This window comes from Mauremys mutica, chromosome 5 (genome assembly GCF_020497125.1).
Source record: "Mauremys mutica isolate MM-2020 ecotype Southern chromosome 5, ASM2049712v1, whole genome shotgun sequence".
Taxonomy (NCBI): Eukaryota; Metazoa; Chordata; order Testudines; family Geoemydidae; genus Mauremys; species Mauremys mutica.
Genome location: NC_059076.1, coordinates 28,888,233 through 28,906,743, shown reverse-complemented (window position 1 = coordinate 28,906,743; position 18,511 = coordinate 28,888,233). Strand labels below are relative to the sequence as shown.

At 40.5% G+C, this 18,511-nt stretch overlaps 1 protein-coding gene across 2 annotated transcripts in view; it reads right to left on the bottom strand.

Moving 5' to 3' along the window:
* The window catches only part of LOC123371401 (melanopsin-like), a 67,547-nt gene extending 53,153 nt beyond the window's left edge, over positions 1 to 14,394 (bottom strand). For both annotated transcript variants that reach the window (XM_045018977.1, XM_045018978.1), the window contains exon 1: positions 14,280 to 14,394. In XM_045018977.1, coding sequence (XP_044874912.1) covers positions 14,280 to 14,324 — 45 coding nt within the window. In that variant the 5' untranslated portion in view covers positions 14,325 to 14,394. The remainder of the gene's footprint in view (positions 1 to 14,279) is intronic.
* Between the last annotated feature and the right edge of the window lie 4,117 nt (positions 14,395 to 18,511).

Genomic DNA, 18,511 nt, shown 5'->3' with positions numbered 1-18,511 from the left:
ATATCTGCTGACATTGATAAAAATATGTTTTATTTCTATTATTCCTGAAAAGTCAGCACAGATAGGAGAATGATTTGGATTCTCCTCCTTCTTGCACATCATCTGCAGTGTTATCAGGGATGTCCAGACGGTGCTGTGACATGGTCTTACAAGTTATTTTTCTTAGCATATGAGCAAGTTTTTAGTCCTGGAAGAAATGCTGTGTTGTTTGTTCTGTTGTGGTTCCTTTAGGGGAACTGTGGCAAGCAGCTATGGCATTTGCTCTCTGCTTTAATCTCCGTAACTATAGTCAGTTCTTGAGGCAGAGTTGCTCCCTGAGAACTGAGCATTGGTGTTTGTCTGAGAGTTCTGAAAGAGAGGATTGTTTGCATGCTGTTTGTGACCACTTCTCTTTCAAGACTTGTGTATATGTGTAAAAAAACTAAGTTACACTAAGAATATATTCAGTCTGAACCACTGATTTCTCCTCCAGCCAGAAACTGACTTGTAAGGCTCCAACATTTGCTACTACTCGGTAGAGGCATGACGATAGCATTCTTTATTAAGTTCCAATTATAAAGCCATTACACCTGTAGTAACCAACTGAAAGCAATATGATGCTACTTGAGAGCCTAATCTGACCTGCAGAGCTTTTATCATTGGTGATAGTATGTGAGAAAGAATTACTGTAACTCAGATTTATCTGCAAATCCCAAGTGGACTTTCTGATGCTGGCAATTAGGGAAAAAATATTTTTTCCATGTAAGCATATTTTATCTGGAAATCATTGACACAAACACAATTCTATACTGCCATTTTTTTTAGTGACCAATGCAAAGACTCTGTAAAGTACACAGAAGATATTTTCTGTTGAACAGGATAATAAAGAGGACTTTTTACACTACATGTATTTTTCCATCTTCCCTATATTTGATAAAAGTTTATGCCTATTCAGTAAATGAAATTGGTAACAAAATGTGCATTTCCCTAAATCTCTCCTGCACTATTTAAGAATATGCACACAGGTTATTGTTGGGCAGAGTTTCAAACATTATTATAAGCCATAGTGTGGACAGGGTCAAACTGGCTAGGACCATATGCTTTCCTTTGCAGCTGGTTTTCAATGCAAAGTACTACTGGAGCCTTGCTTTGACTGCTCTGGTTAACTGGATGTTCCTTTCTCAAAGTGGATATACACAGATGGACAAGCATGTAAGAAATGTAGTAGAGGGAATTTATGCATGGTGGGCTCTAACATAGATGACAGACTTGCAGTACAGATTTCATGGGAAAATGGAATTAGCACATTTCCTAGCCAATTTTCAAGAATACAACCCCATTGAAGTGTTATTTTATATTACAAATAAAAACAATTTAAATGATCAAACATTTACTTATTAGCATGTCAACATGCACCCATCCAGCTCAAAGAAATTGTACATAAAACATCCAAATTGTACCAAAGAATCCAAATAGACATAATCTAAGATGCACTTTGAGGTCAGCACAAACTTATAGAAAGTCTTCCTTCATCTTGAAGCAACTTTGCGTATATTTTTTAACCCACACATCAAAACCTAACCCAACACACAACAAAAATTATAAGCATAGGAACAGAGTCTGAAAGTAACAACTCAAGCCAAATTAGAAATACAATACTATCCATTGCTATCTATACTGGACTGAACTGGGGGCCCAATCCAGCTCCCATTACCAAAACTCTCATTGACTTCTATGGCAACAGGACTAGGCCCTTGAGGTGGAAACTAGGGCATTTCCCTCATAATACACAACATTGGATTTCTAGTCTTTTTACATCTGATATTACTTTCAGATGCATCCCTGAAACTGCTATTAAGCTAGTAAGGGTTATGCATGGATATATGAGAGCAGAGTTGTGTACTCTGACAGACCTGATCAACTCTAACATCATATAAACAATAATGCTAACAATTATTATGATTGCTTCTCTCTATCCTCCATGTTTTCTTTTACACAAGTGTTCTTACCCCAGGAAAAGAGATGCTGCATCCTGCTGCCGCACAAAATCTTTGGGATTTTCTCTTAGAATTTCTGTATAGATTGTTTTCACGTTAAATGAATACATGCTTTAGCATCCTGTAAGAGCAAACACCCTTTAGCAACACTTGCGGAAAGTGAGACATGCTAATATACCAGCAGACCTTTTCAAGTTAAAGCACCAAAGTTTAGAGAGAAGGTTCACTTTTTCTATGACTTTTCAAGGCATAAAGGAGAGGAGTATTAATAAGTGCCAAGTTAATGGAAGAAAGAGCTGGCTTCCCATTGACAATCTCAACTAAAGGTTAAGTCTGTCATTAAACTTAAGACATTAATAGGAACTTCAAACTAAGGGTAAAATGTTAAAAGTGCTTAAGTGACTTAGGAACCTACATGTCATTGAAAGTCAGTGGGGCTTGTGCTACTAAATGCCTAGGGTGCTCCCACTGGCACTGCAAACCTTTGGTGTAACATATTCCCTTGACCCAACCTCCCCTCCAGTCCCATTCTCCCATCACGGCCTTCTCAGATTCTGTAGCCCATTCTTTCAACTTCTACAGCTGCCTGGCCTGCCAGCTCTCCACTGTGTCCTTTCCACCTGACCTCCAGTCAGCCTCTCCCCTTCACAATTCCAAACCAGTCTACCCACCCCACTCTCAACCAAGTTCACAGGACCTGCTCCCTTCCAATATTTCACCTGATCCCTCACATCCCACCAGTCCAACCCACTGCTACTACATCCAGCTGCATGCCTTGTGATTGCCACTCTAACTGACCTTTCTTCCCACCTCTCACTCCAGCAAATCCTCAAGATAGTCTACCTGACAAGGCAGCTACAAATTCAGGCAAGATTGCTTTCTCCCCAACCCTCCCCCACTTGCCTGTTATTGTTTTCAGAATGTGCACACAAAGAGCAGGAATTCTGTCAGTAAGCATGGTACAGAATATATAGAAACATCCAAGCAATCTTCAAAATAAAAAACAGATGCAATAAAATGTATTTAATAATGGGGAAAAATGACTATCACCTTGTCTCAGAATATACTAAAACGACTTTCCAGCTGAGCCTTGTAGGCCTGTCCTGCAGCAGAAGCCAGGAGACAGCCAGGGAAGTGAAGGACCCACTCCAGCCAAAAAGGAAAGCTATTGACTTCCCAGTGAAGGACAATAGTCCTTATGATTGACCTACATCTCCACCAGACAGCTACGGCTTGTAGGAAGACGTGGGGGGGGCATTTTTTGTTATTTTACTTGGTTTATGGGCATTTCGTATCCGATTATTGCTGTAGGACTGGTTACTTATTCATTCGTTCGTTACATCATTAATTCCTTTGCCTGTCCTCTTTCCTTTCTTTTAATTTACCCCTCTCATTTCTGGGAATAAAATGTTGTTTATCCTTATCTATTGGGCCTTGATTTCCTCTCATCGTGAACAGTAATGTCCTAGAGGCCACAGGGGCTGTTTGTTTATGTCTGCAGCCAGAACGCAGAGGCACTGGGCCCCAAGAACCCAGGGCCCATTGGTCGTAAGGTGGACCACAGAGGCACTTGGAGGAAGGACTCTACTATGCTTGGGGATGAAGGCTACCCCAGAGGTGGAGTACATACTTACATCATAAACAGAATATATTTTCCAAGGTCCTTGATGATGTTCCCTTCCAGAACTACCTCTATAACAACGAACTTCAAATGCAGGAGATATACTGTCAAATCCAAGTGCCACGTTTAATTACATAAGAACATTTGAGGAAGACAACACTGTTGGGTTAATATAGAGTGGTGAGAATAAATGTAGAGTGGTCATTTTGTGAAATAAGACATTGCAGGTTATACATGGAAAATCTCTGGTATCAGAAGGAAAAAAATCTTCTAAAACCCTCCCAACATTAAAAGAATATCCCATTATTTTAAACCTGTACCTTTATATTATTATTTGAATAATTATAGTGCCCCATTGAGCTAGGCATTGTATCTGTATAACCTGGGCTGAATCATGGCTCCTTCAAGTGGGAAACTTGGAGATTTTCCTATGCTATGTGACTTCAAATACTACTTATATATTCAATGTACCAAGTAAAATCAGAAGTTTATAATATTTTAGTGCTAGAAAATGTTAATATACATGTCACAGGGCACCTTTGTTGCTACCCAGTGTACTTCATTGCCTGGCCAGTTTGCATGGTCACAAACACACACTAGGTTGTCACCCTTTCACCAAGCATGTATTTACTCTTTCGTTACAAAGCAACATAGTGTAATGCAAGCTTGCAGCAAAAGGACTCTTCCACGTAGCCTTCACTCCTCAGCTGAGGCTCACCATGCCTCTGAGTTTTCCTTCTCAGTCCCCTACTTCCTGTTCCTTTCACTTATATCTCCCCAATTAAATCATTAGCCCAGTGATTACCACCCAGGTGATCATAATCCACCAACAGAAAGTATTTAATTGCTCATAGCTAAGCCTGCACCTTCTGCAGCAACATCAATGACCAAGGTGCTACTAATAGTGCCCCATCACAATACTGTCAAAAGAAACCAGAGTGTATGCCAATATAAGAAACAAATCCAAGCAAGACATAATATGGACTGACATATATTTGTCCAAAGCCATTTGATTCTTCTGTTTCCTTGGCTTGTTCATTAGACTCCAGATTTTTTGGCACCAAGAAAAGCCCTAGCCTTAGCTGGTGATTCATAAAAATGTTACCGTAAGTTCTAATGACTGATGGAATTTATTTTATGATATCTTTAGGTTACGTGATGGATAAGATAAAAGGAATTCTAATCAGGTCATTATTAACAACAGCTGTGACAATCAACAATTTTGAATGAGTTAAAAACATCTTTCAATAGGTAATTATTTCATCCATTACAGAACCCATAGACAATAACACATATTCCTTATCAATCCCCTTGTTATGTTTATAGCATACTTTTGTAGACACTTTGAGGGTTTTTTCCCCTGGACACCTAGACTATATTAGTAAAGTAAGGGTAAAAACAGGGGTTAAAAGATTTCACACATTCCATTATTGAGTTTATTTTCCCTTCACCCATTAGGCTCTATTGAAGGACAAAACTTTTTAGATTAAATATATATAGGGCAATAAATATATAGATACACAAAATAACAAAGCTTTTGGTTAGCATATAGAAAATGAGAGTTTAACATAGAAAAATCATAAAAGTGAATATTTACTAACATACTGAACTTCTTACCAATTTTGGATAACCCAGAAAGCCATGGCTGAAAAAATGTTCTTTTCTACCTATCACTGCCCAGGAAACGGTGGCATATTCTGGCGGATTTGAACTTGGTCATAGTGTCCATGCATTTATGAGTTCAAGACTTCACTATTGTAATGCAAATCTAGGGATGACACCACTGACCTGAACAAAGCTCCAACTGGTTCAGAACACAGCAGCCTATTTGCGTAACAGAAGACCCCCAAGGGCATTTCCACCTCTGCACTGGCTCCAAATGAACACCACATCAGACTCAAAGTTTCAATCTTTATCTTCATAGCTCTCCAGGTTATTGGCCCAAGTTACCTGAGGATCTGCCTCACAAAGCATCATGATCATGACCACCATCATGATCATGACAACTCCATTCCACTGGAACCAAGGAACTGTTCTCTTTAAGAATGAAACTTGTGTGACCAGGAAACAGAATTCCTTAGGCAACCGGCTCAGGACTGTGGAACTCACTTTCAGGTGAGATCAGAATGACAACCAACCTCAGAGCCTTCAGACCAAAATGATCTTTCTCTGGCCTATCACCATAAACAAAAACAAAAACAAACAAACAAAAAAAAGCCCTGTGTATTGTCTGGATAATGGAGGGGAAAACCAAAGAATTGTGTATGTTCACTTTAATATATTTGTAAAGATTTCATGCACTACATTGATTGAAGGTGCTGTATAGATAGATTGATGTGTTAATGCTACCAAAACCCAGAGATGGAATTACAGTTTTATAGGAAGAATTATGGTGTATTCATCACCATCATTTTGTCTTGTTCCATTTAACCTGTGTAAGCCAGTGGTCTCAATGAGCTTTCCCCTGCCATCTACTGATGAATTGGGGGAAAAGGGCTCGGAGCAGACCATATTTGAATAGACACCTATTTTGCCTAGATATACCAGGAGTGCCGTTTAGTTTCCCCAGGTTTCTGGGTGGAGGCTCGAGCTGATTCTGTTTTGTAATGTTCAGACGAAACCCTACACGTTTAACCTTGTTGTTGCTGACCCCACCTGGCAGAAGGGTTATTCTTATAGCAGTTTCTCTCACTGTGGCTTTAATTCCATAGGCATTAAGGGCCAGATTTTCAAAGGTATTTAGGTGCCTAAAGATGCAGACAGGTGGGATTTTTCTAAAGTGCCTAAGCAGGTTAAGTGCCTAATTCTTTTTGAGTTCAGTGGGGTTAGGTTCCTAACCCGCCTAGGCACCTATATGCATATTTAGATGCCTAAATGCCTTTGAAAATCTGTTTCTAAGTGATTTTTATATATTTAAAACTTTGTATGGTCTTAGGCTAAATAGCATACTATCCAAGTAACCTTTGGTTTAAGGTCAAAGGATCCTCCAGCAGTGCATAATGTTATCAGTCTAGAAGGCTGAATCAGCAATTTGTCAGGAGATGAATCATGCTTATTTATATGAAAATTTATATAGGATTTTAATCTGAGAAGAACACACACAGTTATTTGTTTTTAGTTTATATATTTAAAATTTCAAAACTATTCTCCTCCAGAAGACAAAAGGACCTCTAGGGTGAATTTGTAATTAACATGTTGAAGGTCTAGGTCATGCCTTGGTGCAAGCAGATTATTTTGCATTGCCATGGGGAGAAAGAGTTTTATGGAGAATAAACAAGTGTTTCAGTGAAAACAGGCAAATTTATTTGAAATTAAAAAAGCTAACAGTATAGAAAGTAGAAAAGTAAAATGTAGCACCAAAGATACTTTGTAGAGGAAGTTTCAAACAATGCTAGTAAACAGATAAGTAAATTAAATTTGTGAGTATTTGGGGAATAATTAAAAACACAAGATAGATTTGTAAGGATGGTTAAATCAAATGGTAAAGTGTACTTTGACACCTCTTGTAAGAGTGGCTATATACATAAATTAAAACTGACTTCTGTATAACTAAGAAAGCTTTATTAATACACAAACACATTCCTTTTGGAGGGACATGTGACACTTCACATTGATGAAAGAGAAAGAACGGCATAGCTTTGAGCTGGAGGAGCATCCAGATAGCCCTAAAGCAACTATGTAGGGGACATGGAAGAGTCCTTAACTCCTGCTATTATCTGGTGCAGCTGTGTTAGGGCTAGGGACAATCTAGTCTATAGTAGCAGAATTCTAAATGGGTGTCTGTTTAACTTCAGTAATTCAGGACATTTCTACTGCTCCATCATAATAGGAATTTGGAATCTATATCCCTGAAACACGTCTTGCATTAGTTTTCCAACATCAGCCCAGAACTTACAACAAAATGGTAGAGGGAACACTATGATGGAAGCCATTGTCTTCTCTTTTTTTTATTTAAAAGATAAACCCAAGAGCTTTACAAAAATAAGAAGCCCACAAATCAATTCAGACAGAGCCTGTTTTTATTATGGGACACATCACAAAACCCACCAGCCAGCAATTTCTGAGATTCCAATGCTATTTTATAGAAACAAGGTGGGTCAAGTTATATCCTTTATTGGACCAACTTCCGTTGAGACAAGCTTTCAAGTTTATACAGAGCTCTTCTTCGGGTCTTGGAAAGACACTCTGGGTGCCATTGCTAAATTCAAAGTGGAACAATAAACCCCAGTGTAATAAATGCATTGTTGTAATAAACCCAGTGTCTTTATTAAACCTATGATTTTTAGTGTCTAGCAAAGTTAAGAATTTAAGCGCTTAGGATTGTCTTTTAAAGGTGTGCAGGTTTCTTTGGAGAATAGGGACCGAGAGGTCAGATATGGAGATAAAATATTTTTTTTTTGCAAAAACTCTTTCTGAAAAGTGTATACCCATGGATGATATGCTATTTTTGTCTTTTATCATTCTTCTGTATGAGTTAATTTGAGAGTGTAGTGATTGTCTCATTTTACCCTTCTCCCCCATGGATTCTCAAAGCCTGAGCTCCAGTTCAAACTCGAACATCTACACTGCAATTTTATCGCCTTGCAGCCTGAGTACAACAATCCTAAATCTGCTGACCCACACCAGCTATAGCCATGCTGCTGATCTTTTATTGTGGTGTATACATGTAACCTCTGAGTACCTTTCTCAGACCTAAAGAAGAGCTCCGTGTAAGCTCAAAAGCTTGTCTTTCACCAACAGAAATTGGTCCAATAAAAGATATTACCCCACATCTTGTAGCCCTAGTGGTCTCAGGATATTAGAGAGACAACATTGCAAATACCTATTTTATATCAGGCAGAAACTTACTTTCCTTCCAACCTATTATTAGCAAATGGTCAGGCAAATAAACAAAAGGACACATCATAACAACCACTAGAATGTGAGAAGAGACAAATCCAAAAGGTTACACTAAGGTTAAAATATTAGGGCCAAGGAATCAGTTCAGTCACACCAATGTGAGACAGGTATAAGAGGAAAAACAGGCCCTTACTGCTAGCACAAGGATCCTCTGTATATTATTAAAACAGAGTTTCAATCCATGGAAGATTACTCAGCTCTTCAAAGCAGTCCTTCCAGAATTTTCCGGTAGCACTCCTAACTCAAACAATCTTAGCTCAAAAGCTAAAGGACCTGGAGAAGACTGACTAAAACTTATCAATGAATGTTCAGTTCTCAAAAGAAAGCTCAATCAAGATTCCAGCATGCACTGGGCTTGCCTTACCATAACTTTCCCCAAAGTTCCTGGGGATTAATTCACAGACAGGCATTACATTTATTGCTTCCTCTCTCCTGGATGCAGACCATGTCCCTAGTTTCCATTGCCATGACACCCCTCACTCCACCTCCTTCCTCCACCTGGCTCCCCAGTCCACACATCCTTCCTGCACAGTCATCCATCGCATTCAATGTGGGAGGAGAGAGATATAGATGGAATGAGACTACGTCTAGGGATTATGAGGGCAGAATTTGGCCCCATTTATTTAACAGAGTACTGTATATGAGCACATAAGAAAGGATCCTATTAAAATTTTAAATGTCCACCAAGTTACGCTAGAAGCTTGCACATTAACAGTAATTTTTTGCCACTATTGCCCAGTGATAATGTTAATAGTGAACAAATGATGAAGTAAACCTTGTTTGCTAGAGGTTACAGTATGATTATAGTTCTTGAGGCTGTATATAAAATAGACCAATTGCTTAGTGATTGTCTAAAGGTCTAGAGAGTTACCCTTAAAAGCCTCCAAAGTAAAACTTGACGCACCGTCAAGAAGGGAACTGCAAATATTTATCCCTGTCACTTGCTTAAACCATTCAGCGCTCCTCACTTCTTGCTTTAGTAGCATTTTTAACAGAGAATATGATTGGCCTCCCCCTGTAGAGTGACTGCAGTGCTGTACATCTTTCTCAAGTGATGCTCTACACAAATTCTGTGGTGCAATGGTTTTGAACTTAATCAATAATAGCCTTTTCCCCTCCAATATTCCATCTTCTATGTGTTTATCTTTTGATGACAATGGTGGGATTTATGTTGACTTTAATGGGAGCATGGTTAGGTCAATCCTGGGCATTTTTGAAAATCCCACTTTATGCTCTTCAGGATGAGGATTATCTTTTGTTTTCATGTACTGTACTGTCACAAGAGCATTGTCATTACTAATAATAATTCTTAGAATGAACATTTCATCAACAGTGTACATCTAATGTAGGTAGAAAAATTAAACAAACCATGGCACATGATATTTAATGTATAAAAACCTATGTCAAAATACTACTCCCAAAGGGTAAATAATAAAAAATATATTTATCTTCATCAGATGATGAAATTTTTGCAACTTGTTTCATACAGCTACTTTTTTTCTCTAGTTTTCTAATATAAAATAAACAAAACAATGTACATCCGTGAAACTCTCTCTTCAGTCACTGTTGATTATCAGAGTCCAAGAAAGAACACTTCCATTCTAATAGTTCTACAGTACCTTTACTTATTTAAAACTAAAATGTTCATGCTATTAGTCCATCATATGGAGTAACTACTTTGGCTAGTTGGACTTTTTTTTTTAAATGTTATTTCATTTTAAATAGGAAGTACTACGCATACACAATATATTTAATAAAGCATTATTGCAGATACACACAGGCTCCAATTCAGCACATATGTATAGGGCCAGCTCTAGGCACTTTTCAAGGGGCGGCATTCCGCTCCCCCCCTCCTTTTTTTTTTTTGGTGCTTTGGCGGTGGCAAAAAATCTGCAGCTGGCCTTGCATATGTAACTTGAAGCATACGCTTAGCTGAACTGGAGCCTTATTGTACTTAAACAGCACTTACTGAGCCATAGAGCTATGCTGATTTTACACCAGCTGAAGATCTGGCTCACTGTACATTTACGCAATAGACCACAAAAGCTTTTATCAGGTCAGTGAGCTGCAAATTAGAAGGTCTCTAAGTAGTACCATCCATTAGATGGAATACCGTAATCTCTCTTTTGGAGCTGTACCTGCCATGTTGGGATTCAAAAGTAAAGCTTTTCTGTTCACATATTTATTTATTATGGTTATTATTAGGTATCTCAAAACTATATAATTATGTATCTATTCCAGCAATATGCTACACTTACATTTACAGTTGCCTATTTTTTGTGTTTGTGGCAGTTACAGAGACAATTAGGTCAATTCACAAATAGGGGCTGGATTCTCCAGTCCATTGAAGCTGCTTTGTGATGCTATGATGACTCAAGGTTGCCATAAGATCACCTTAACTAGCCAGCAGAGTAGTCAATCAGCTCAGGGGAAGCCTCTGGTGGCATAGGGCCACTGCCTAGGGTCCTGGCCTCTGTCCATTGAGAAGGGAACATAGCATATCTCTATGCCCTCTCCTCAGCTGCATCTGGGCCACTGACAGCTGGTGCAAATACTTTTAGTTTGTTCGGTCTTAAATACTGTAGAAATTTGAAAGAATTTAAACACCAATAAACAAACAAACATGCTGTGTCAATATTATTAACAATCTGATTTAATCACACAAAATCAAGACAAAATATAAATTGTTGATCTGGGCCCAATACTGCAGTTCCAGTTAAGTTTGGTTAGAATTCTGATTAGCTGAAGACTGTTGGATCAGGCACAGCATTTTAAACAGACCCCCTTTGTGGCTAGGTATTTCAGCACATAGAAAAACATAATGCAATCACCTGAGACAGTTGCAATCCTAAATGTAAAAGGCAATAAAACGTGGGCAAAGATGTTTTAGCTTTAACTCTGATTTTGTCTCTTGGGTTTGAATTCTACCCTGAAGTATTCAAATGGATTCTTATACAGCTGAATTTATAGAGGGCGCCAAGAGATAATAATAATCAATGTGACCTGTTCAAAACATACTGAAGAATATAATGGCCTGGAACAAAATGCTGAGATACATTTTATATGAAATATCCTAGCAAAATTATTAACAAATACACACCATATTATAATAAAGGTCTGATACAAACTGATAAAACCAATTAAATAAGAAGTGAAGACCTCAAATCAGTTTTTAGTGGTGCCATTGTGATTACAGGTGTTCTTGGGATTGGGGCACTTGGTGCATTTAGGCACTTAAGTATGTGGTCTGGTTTTCAAAAGTGCTGATGTCAGTGTGAGCTGCTGAGGGCTCAGCACCTTCGAAAATCATACCACTTTAGGTACATAAAAATCAACTTGACGTAATTTTAAAAGCCCATTTAAAAAAATCTCAGCCAAAAAGTACTCATCCGGGTATGCTATGAGAACAAAATATTTAGATTAAATGACACGTGCCTTAATTTGTGCCTCATTTTTTAATTTCTTTCACTTTAGTAGCTGTCCTATCCCTTTCTGTTATTAAAATATTGGCTTTTATAATAGTAGTTTACAGAAAGAAAAGAAAATATTTATTCTAGTGGACACAGTGATGGTCATAAGAACACCCATACTGGGTCAGATCAAAGGTCCATCAAGCCCAGTATCCTGTCCTCTGAAGAGGCCAATGGCAGGTGCCCCAAAAGGAATGAACAAACAGGTAATCATCAAGTGAATCATGCCCTGTCACCCAATCCCAGCTTCTGGTAAACAGAGGCTAGGGACACCACTCCTGCCCATCCTGGCTATTAGCTATTGATGGACCTATCTTCCATGAATCTATCTAGCTCCCTTTTGAACCCTGTTACAGTACTGGCCTTCACAACACCCTCTGGCAAGGAGTTCCAGAGGTTGACAGTGCGTTGTGTGAAAAAACACTTTCTTGTGTTTGTTTTAAACCTGCTACCTATTAATTTCATTTGGTGGTCTCTTGTTCTTGTATTATGAGAAGGAATAAATAACACATCCTTATTTACTTTCTCTATACCACTCATGATTTTATAGACCTCTATCATATCCTCCCTTAGGCCTGGTCTACACTAAGGTGGGGGGTCGAACTAAGGTACGCGACTTCAGCTACGCAAATAGCGTAGCTGAAGTCGAACTACCTGAGTTCGAACTTCTTACCTGTCCATACGCCGCGGGATCGAAGTCGGCGGCTCCCCCATCGACTCCACCACCACCGTTCGCGGTGGTGGAGTTCCGGAGTCGACGGGAGCGCGTTCGGAGTTCGAACTATCGCGTCTAGATTAGACGCGATAGTTCGAACTCTGAGAAGTCAAACGCTACGCGTCGACCCGGCAGGTAAGTATAGACTTACCCTTAGTTGCCTCTTTTCCAAGGTGAAAAGTCCCAGTCTTATTAATCTCTCCTCATAAGGAAGTTATTCCATATCCCTAATCATTTTTGTTGCCCTTTTCTGAACCTTTTCCAATTCCAATATATCTTTTTTGAGATGGGGCAACCACATCTACACGCGGTATTCAAGGTGTGGGCGTACCATGGATTTATATAGAGGCAATATGATATTTTCTCTCTTATTATCTATCCCTTTCTTGATGATTCCCAACATTCTGTTCACTTTTTTGAGTGCGGCTACACATTGAGTGGATGATTTCAAAGAAATATCCACAATGACTCCAAGATCTCTTTGGCTAATGAAATTAGTTTTGTGGGAACTTTTAAAGATCACTGCATATTAGGAAACATTTTATTCTAAAATATTTATAAAGCAACATAAATTTATTTAGATGGAAAAAGCATACATAAATTCACAGAAAGAATCATATAAGTAGTTTGACAAAGCTACCCCATTTCCCTCCAACGGATTAAAAAGCAATTTGCAATGCACAAACAAATCCCCCTTTCGTTATAAATTTACTAAGGGTTATTTGAAAATTTTCTTAAACAACGTACAAGCCTTCACACAGGTTACTTAGCATTACACTACATTAAATCAGCTTCACACGCAGATTACAACTCTGAACTCTGCTTTGGGGCTTCTAATATATATTCTTTTCTCCATCAACACTTTCTGGCTATTATCAAAAAGCAACAGGTACCTGAGTGAGCCATCACTTGGTGCATCAATCTCATGGAGAGGGTTTAAATTCAGATAATCTTTCGAGCCTACAGCCCTAGTCCCATAATAAAATCATTGTTCCTTATGATAAAGAGGGCAAGTTTTCCTATGGGAAGATTCAGATTACCACCTCCTAAAAACAGCAGTCAAAATGTATTGAACCAAAACAACACTGATCAGATTAATCAAAAATAAATAAATAAAATAAATACATGTTAGCATTAAGAAAGCCAAACAGAACAGAGGAATCTGTTTACACTCCCCTTCCCAAATCCCACTCCTATGGAAGAGGACTCCCTCTACTTTCAGATGACTTTAAAATGCTGGTTTTTATGTCTCTCTCACACACACACACAGAGGATGGCGGGTTTCTGCCCTGTGTTTCAAAGAGACGTTTAACAATGAGAAAGCAAGAAACCCTCATTCCAACTGACCCCACCGCCGGGCAGCCCCGTGTGTACGTGGGGGCATCAGCTCAGGGGCATTCGCGCCCCCCACCCCCCTCAACAACGCGCCTGATACTATTCCGCCTCCCCACTAAACATTTGAGGCGCAACGGACTCCCGGAGGGGAGGCACTAAAGGCAGGACAGGGGGAATTTTTTCCAAATCCTCCCCGCTCCCCGAACTTCTCCGCTCAGCCCCGGCCACCAGAGCCGCTGCCTGCCCCACGCGCCCTCTCTCACCTGCTCCTGCGCCTCCGCCATCCTGGGCTCCGCGCCCCGGAGCATCCAAGCCGGCCGCGGGCGCAGCGGGAACTCAGCCCAGCCGGGCAGGCGGCGGGGGATCCGGCCCTACTGGGCTCCCGGCTCCATCCCGCGGGGCCGCGGCCGCCCCGGAATTCGGGCCCCTGCGCGGCGCCTGCTCCTCCGGCCGCGCCACGGCTGCGGGAAGGGCTCGCCCGGCGGCTTCTGGCTGCCTGTGCCGGGCGGGCGAGAGGGGCAGATGGGACTGGCCCGGCGCGCTCGCCGCTATTTAAGGGCTTCCCCGCCCCCTGCTCCCCACCCCGCCAGGTGACCTCTGCAGGCAGGAGAAAGCGGGCTCCGCCACTCCCCGCAGCCGCAGCTCTGGGGCACAGGGACCTGCGCGCCCCTGGAGCTGCCCCCCTCCGGGAGTGGGGCACCTGCCCCCCTTGAGCCCCGCTGTCTGCATTGCTCCTCTTCCTCCTCTCTCATGCCCCGGCTTTAGGTTTTTCCTGGAGTTCTTTCCTCCTTAGCCTTCCCCTTTTCTGGTTCCTTTTTCTCATTTTCCATCCTTCCTCCTCTCCCCCTTCTCCCACTTTCCTTCTCTAGGCATTTCCTTCTGCCTCCTCCGCCTTCTCTTTTTCTCATCCCGTTTCTGTCACCCTCTTTTCTTTCTTCTCTCTGCCTTGTCTCCCTCTCGCTTTCCCTTCCAAGTAACCCTCCCGCTCCACCCCTCATTATCTACTGTGCCTGTTAACGAAAATGCAAATAGTTGCTGCTGTCAAAGTCCCACATAGCAAAATCAGAAAGGATTTGACATTGTGGATTGATCTAAAATCCTCTCCCTTCCCTTCTCTCAAAACATAGTCATGAGAAACAAATACATCATAAAGCATTTTGTGTTTTTCTATTATGGTAGCACCTAGGCGCTCCAGTCAGGAACCCGATGGTGCTAGGTGCTGTACAAACACACAAGATGATAGTCCCTGACCCAAAGAACTTGTTGTGGTGCTGGCAGACCAGGTGCCAGTGCTTGAAAGAGCTTTAGGCCTCAGCCAAGAACCAACCAGCTGGAAACCAGCCCACCTCACCTGTGTGTTAGTATAGTTAAGATGGTTATTGGACTTACAACAATGTGTTTATAGTTTATTAAATGCTTGTAAGATGCTGCATGCCTTAATCTCACTTAAGTCTTTAGCAGATGCTCTAAGGTAACATTTAAGTTTTCGCTTTGTAATGGTAATAAATGTTTGCTCTTAAACTGCGAACGCAGGAGATCCTCTCCTGCCCATCAAGGAGGCCTATCAAACCTAAATGGGCCATTGTGGGACACCATAATACAAAGACTTTGTTAGTTGCCCCCTCACACCCATGAAGAGGCTACCCGCAAAAGGGCTCATCCCAACAACTTGAATTCTGGAAGAAGGAAATAAAAATAGCTGACATTTTTTTTCAGCTTTTGCTGTTCGGACTCTCATAGGGCTAGAGTTACAAAATAGAAGCAGAGATCTTCAGGGTCAAGCTGGGTTAGCCCCAAAAGACATTCAGAGCTGACAGATCACTACAACTCAGTCACCTTTTGAAACCATAGACTAACTCATTTGTGTGTCTATGCTTTCCTGCTTTAATCTTGTAATAATTCTCTAATTTCTTTTCCTAGTTAGTTTACTATAGGATTGGCTACAAGAATTGTCTTTGCTGTGAGGTACAAATTGACCTATGTTAAGTGACTGATCTCTTGGGACTGGGAGCAACCTGAATATTGTGATCTTTGGTGTATAGCAAGTATCTAATCACTAAGATAATATCTCCACTACCGCCTATGTCGGCAAAAGTTATGTCACTCTGGGGTGTGAATATTCCATTCCCCGAGTGATGTAAGTTACACCGACATAAGCGCTAGTGGGCACAGCGCTATGTCGGCGGGAGAGCTGCATCGGGGTGGGTTTTTTATGCCAATGGGAGAGCTCTCTCTTTTTTTGGCATAATGTATTGCTGTTTCAAAGCACTTCTGATGTGCTAGGACCCAAGAAAAGTGACAAGGGATGTCTCAAAGTCAACCTTCAGTACATCTCTATTCTAACATATGCAATCCTCTACAAATGCATGGACGTTCCTAAGGGGTTGAATAGTCAAAACAAAACAAAAAAAGCACACATCCAATGGAGTAGAGTTGAAAGTACTGGTGTTGACCAATATAGGTTAGGACTGCCTCACCTGACAGCGTCTTCCATAACTCAGATCTGCAGAAGTCTCTGAGCTGTATGTCTATGGGTATGGGGGAGGAGGTGAAGAGCTGGTAGCAGGGCATTATTTGTGAAGGCCCTTTCCTTTGGAATCTGCTCCCTCCAGCCCTGTTTTGTCTATAGTAACCCAAATCCGTTGACCTTCAGAGCATAACTGCAAAACACATCCTTGGGGAGGGTGGAAGGGGGAAGCTGTGAAGAAGCAAATGTTATTGGAGATGATGTTTAGGGAAAGTGAAAAATTGAGTGTATTTTTGTGCCGCCAGGTTATTGTACATTATGTGGATGCTAGGATTTTGCTTTTTGTTTGTCTGATTAAGTATTTATCACACAGGCACCTCTTGTTATTTTGTATATCCAAATGAAGTAATAAATAAATATGGTGCATGATAGGTATATTTACTTCATTTGTGGTTATCCAGATATATTCATGCTCATTTAGTTGGCATCTACAACAACATGTGGCCAGAGTGCATTGAAATCAGTGAGGAAGATGTATTGAGCGTGTGCTGCATTATCTTCATTCTTTTATAACTTTATCTTGCAACCAATTTAAGGGACACTGTCAACCTGAAAGTAACATTTGCTTGAAAATCTAGTATTGAGAATAGTTAGAAGTAACCTCTAAAATTATGGATGACAAGGAAATTAGTAAAAAAAAAAATCCTCAATTTTTTCCCTTTGTGTATTTGACACTTTTGGATATAATGAGGTTCAGTGCTCCCCTGTTAAATAAGGTATGTGCAAACATGTTTGCAGCACTGGGACCTTAGTTAAGTTTTTTTCACCAGGGGAGAAATTAACAGGGGAGCTGAAAAATCCAAGTAAATATTTTTGTAACTGTATTTAAAGAAAGGATTCAGACATACTATTTAAAAGGAGCGCTATCAGAAATAGGGATTTTTCTTAAAGTTAGTCATTTAATAAAATATTGAAGTTAACAGTATTCCTATAAGCATAGCAAAGCACTTATTCTTTGCTGTTTATTTTTTTTTTGGCATACAGAACTCCTGCAATGAGACCTCATCCTGCAGTCAGAACCTGGGCAAAACTTCTATTGACTTCAGTGTCAGTTCCAATGAGAGTGGCATATGTAAGAACTGCCCATTTCTCTCCTTTTCTACTACTTGCATCCTCATCCAGCCTGCCACCTCCTTTCTCCCTGGTTTCACTGATTCTCACATTGTCCCCCTGCAATTGACCCAGAATTCAAATGGCCCCAAATCATTTTCTTCCCCTGCCACTCATTCCCCACTCGAGTCAATTGCAAACCTCCCTGTGACTTCAATAGGGCCAGGGTTTCATCCAATCTGTCAAAATTAAGTACCTTCACTAACTACGCAGCATCTTCTGTATCAGGAGTTTAAATTCTTGCCTTTGAGACACTGCATAACTTAGTTCCCGTCTACATTTCAACACTTATTTCTTCCTATTTCCCCTTGTCATAAGAACAGCCATACTGGGTAAGACCAAAGGTTCGTCTAGCCCAGTATCTTGTCTTTCGACAGTGGCCAATGCCAGGTGCACCAGAAGGAATGAACAGAACAGGTAATCCTCAAATGATACAGTCCCTGTCCCTCATTCCCAGTTTCTGGCAAACAGAGGCTAAGGACATCATCCTTGCCCATCCTGGTTAATAGCCATTGATGGACCTATCCTCCGTGAATTTATCTAGTTCTTTTTTGAACTTTCTCGCTTAACTCCACTCAAGCTTTCTGATTAACCAGACCTTTCACTTCCTTCTCCCACTCTAATCTTCATGCCTTCCCTATGCTGCTGTATAATCCTGGAATGTTCTCCTTTCTCTTGTGCACCATATGATTACTCCCTCCCTCAAATCTCAATTTAAAATTCACAAGGCCCATCAACTCAACTTTTCTATTGTAGCATAATTCATTACTTTGAGGAAAGGTTGAAAGATTGCGTATGTTTAGTCTAGAGAAGAAAAAGCTGAGAGGGAATAACAGTCTTCAGATAAGTAAAAGGTTG